Source organism: Terrapene carolina, unplaced genomic scaffold, assembly GCF_002925995.2.
Source record: "Terrapene carolina triunguis isolate 2854851 unplaced genomic scaffold, T_m_triunguis-2.0 Scaffold33537, whole genome shotgun sequence".
Taxonomy (NCBI): Eukaryota; Metazoa; Chordata; order Testudines; family Emydidae; genus Terrapene; species Terrapene triunguis.
Genome location: NW_020697888.1, coordinates 2,766 through 4,226, shown reverse-complemented (window position 1 = coordinate 4,226; position 1,461 = coordinate 2,766). Strand labels below are relative to the sequence as shown.

At 53.0% G+C, this 1,461-nt stretch overlaps 1 protein-coding gene across 1 annotated transcript in view; it reads right to left on the bottom strand.

Moving 5' to 3' along the window:
• Nucleotides 1-797: 797 nt before the first annotated feature.
• LOC113409472 (sodium- and chloride-dependent betaine transporter-like) overlaps nt 798-1,461 on the bottom strand; it is a gene marked incomplete at its 3' end in the record, with an annotated part of 2,199 nt that continues 1,535 nt past the window's right edge. The window contains exon 4 of the mRNA XM_026663415.2: nt 798-958. Within this exon, the coding sequence (XP_026519200.1) occupies nt 798-958 (161 nt within the window). The remainder of the gene's footprint in view (nt 959-1,461) is intronic.

Below are 1,461 nucleotides of genomic sequence, written 5' to 3'. Positions count from 1 at the left end.
GATGGATGAAAACGTGCTATTGTGATTGAGCCCCTGATTCCCACTTGCTTCCCATGACTTCCCTAGATTGGGAGGGGGCACGACTGTGAGTGCGAGTCCTTAGAATTACAACTCCCATATTGTTCACGCCCCCTGAGGGCCAGTGCTGGATGATTCCCTACAGTGTATTCTGCAGCATTTCTCCTTTCAGGACTCCTCTCGGGTGCTACGTCTGTTTGCCCTCTGGGTGGTTTCACGGGGTGCATTAGGTACCCAGCAGTAAAGAATCACAGAAAAAGTTGCTTTCCTCTAACACTGAACAAGGAACTCAATTAGAATAAGGGGAAAAGCTACTTTGTCTCTTCCTGCTTCACCGCAGAGCATCTTTGCAGAATCTCTTCCAGCCCCCTCCCACCTGGCCTCCTGCTCTAGATAGATCATCACACTTGGTGTGCGTACATGCGTGCCCGCTGGGTGTCTGTCAGGGCGGCCCTGCCAACATGTGGTCAGGCCCTGTGTATCCACAACCTGCGGGTGCTGAGTGCATCTGCCATGTCAGAAAGAATGTGTCCGTGTGCGTATGTGCATGTGTTCTTGGTAAGGGTCAATGTCTGACCTCTGGGGCTATGTGGTGCATGGGATGAGACAGCATGTGTCTTGGGAGTGCCCACGTGCCCCATGGATTTCTGTCAGTCAGTGGGCCCAGTCAGTATGCAAGTTTGCATGTGCAGTGAGTGTGCTCATGTGTCCCATGATGTGCGACGTGCCAGAGGTCTGGGTTCCGAGATGTGGCACTTGCACATCTTTTTTGGCCTTACAGAGACTCCATTTGGAGTATTCACACTGCTGTGACCGCTTGAGGAGAGAAGAGTGTGAAACCGGGGTACGTACTCCCAGAACTCAGTAACTGGGGAGGTGGCATTAGCAGGCGCTGTCCAGTTCTCCACGTTAGAGTGATTCAGAAAGTCCACACAGTGATCTACAAAAGAGGAAGCAAGTCGGTGAGCCTGGAGAATTCTCATGTTTCTCAGCCTTTGTGCTCCCTCCCACCTCCTCCCTGTTCACTGCAGCTGCACAAACACATTTCACGCTGCCCTGTAAAACATCACTCTCCCCCGACCCCTGCCAGAATCCTAGTCCAGGAACAGCCAGAGGGATGGGGGAAGTGGAGGCTCCCTACTGAATAGAACCCTGATGGCTGTGGAATGCAGGGTACTGTGGGGCAGCGACTATGGTTACGCAGGCTGGGAAGTTACTTAATGTTAAGAGATCGCTCAGAGAGGCATTTCCCTGGCTTTCCCCACAAATAAAGCTCTGCTTGTGGAGCTGTGAGAGTCGGATTCCCCCTTTGGGAAAGGCAGTGACCCCTGTCAGGGGTATGGCCAGGGAAGGACTGTGAGTCGACTGAACATGGAGAGGGGAACTTTCATAGATCCGCAGATTCCACGGCCAGAAGGGACCACTGCGACCAGCCAGTCTGGC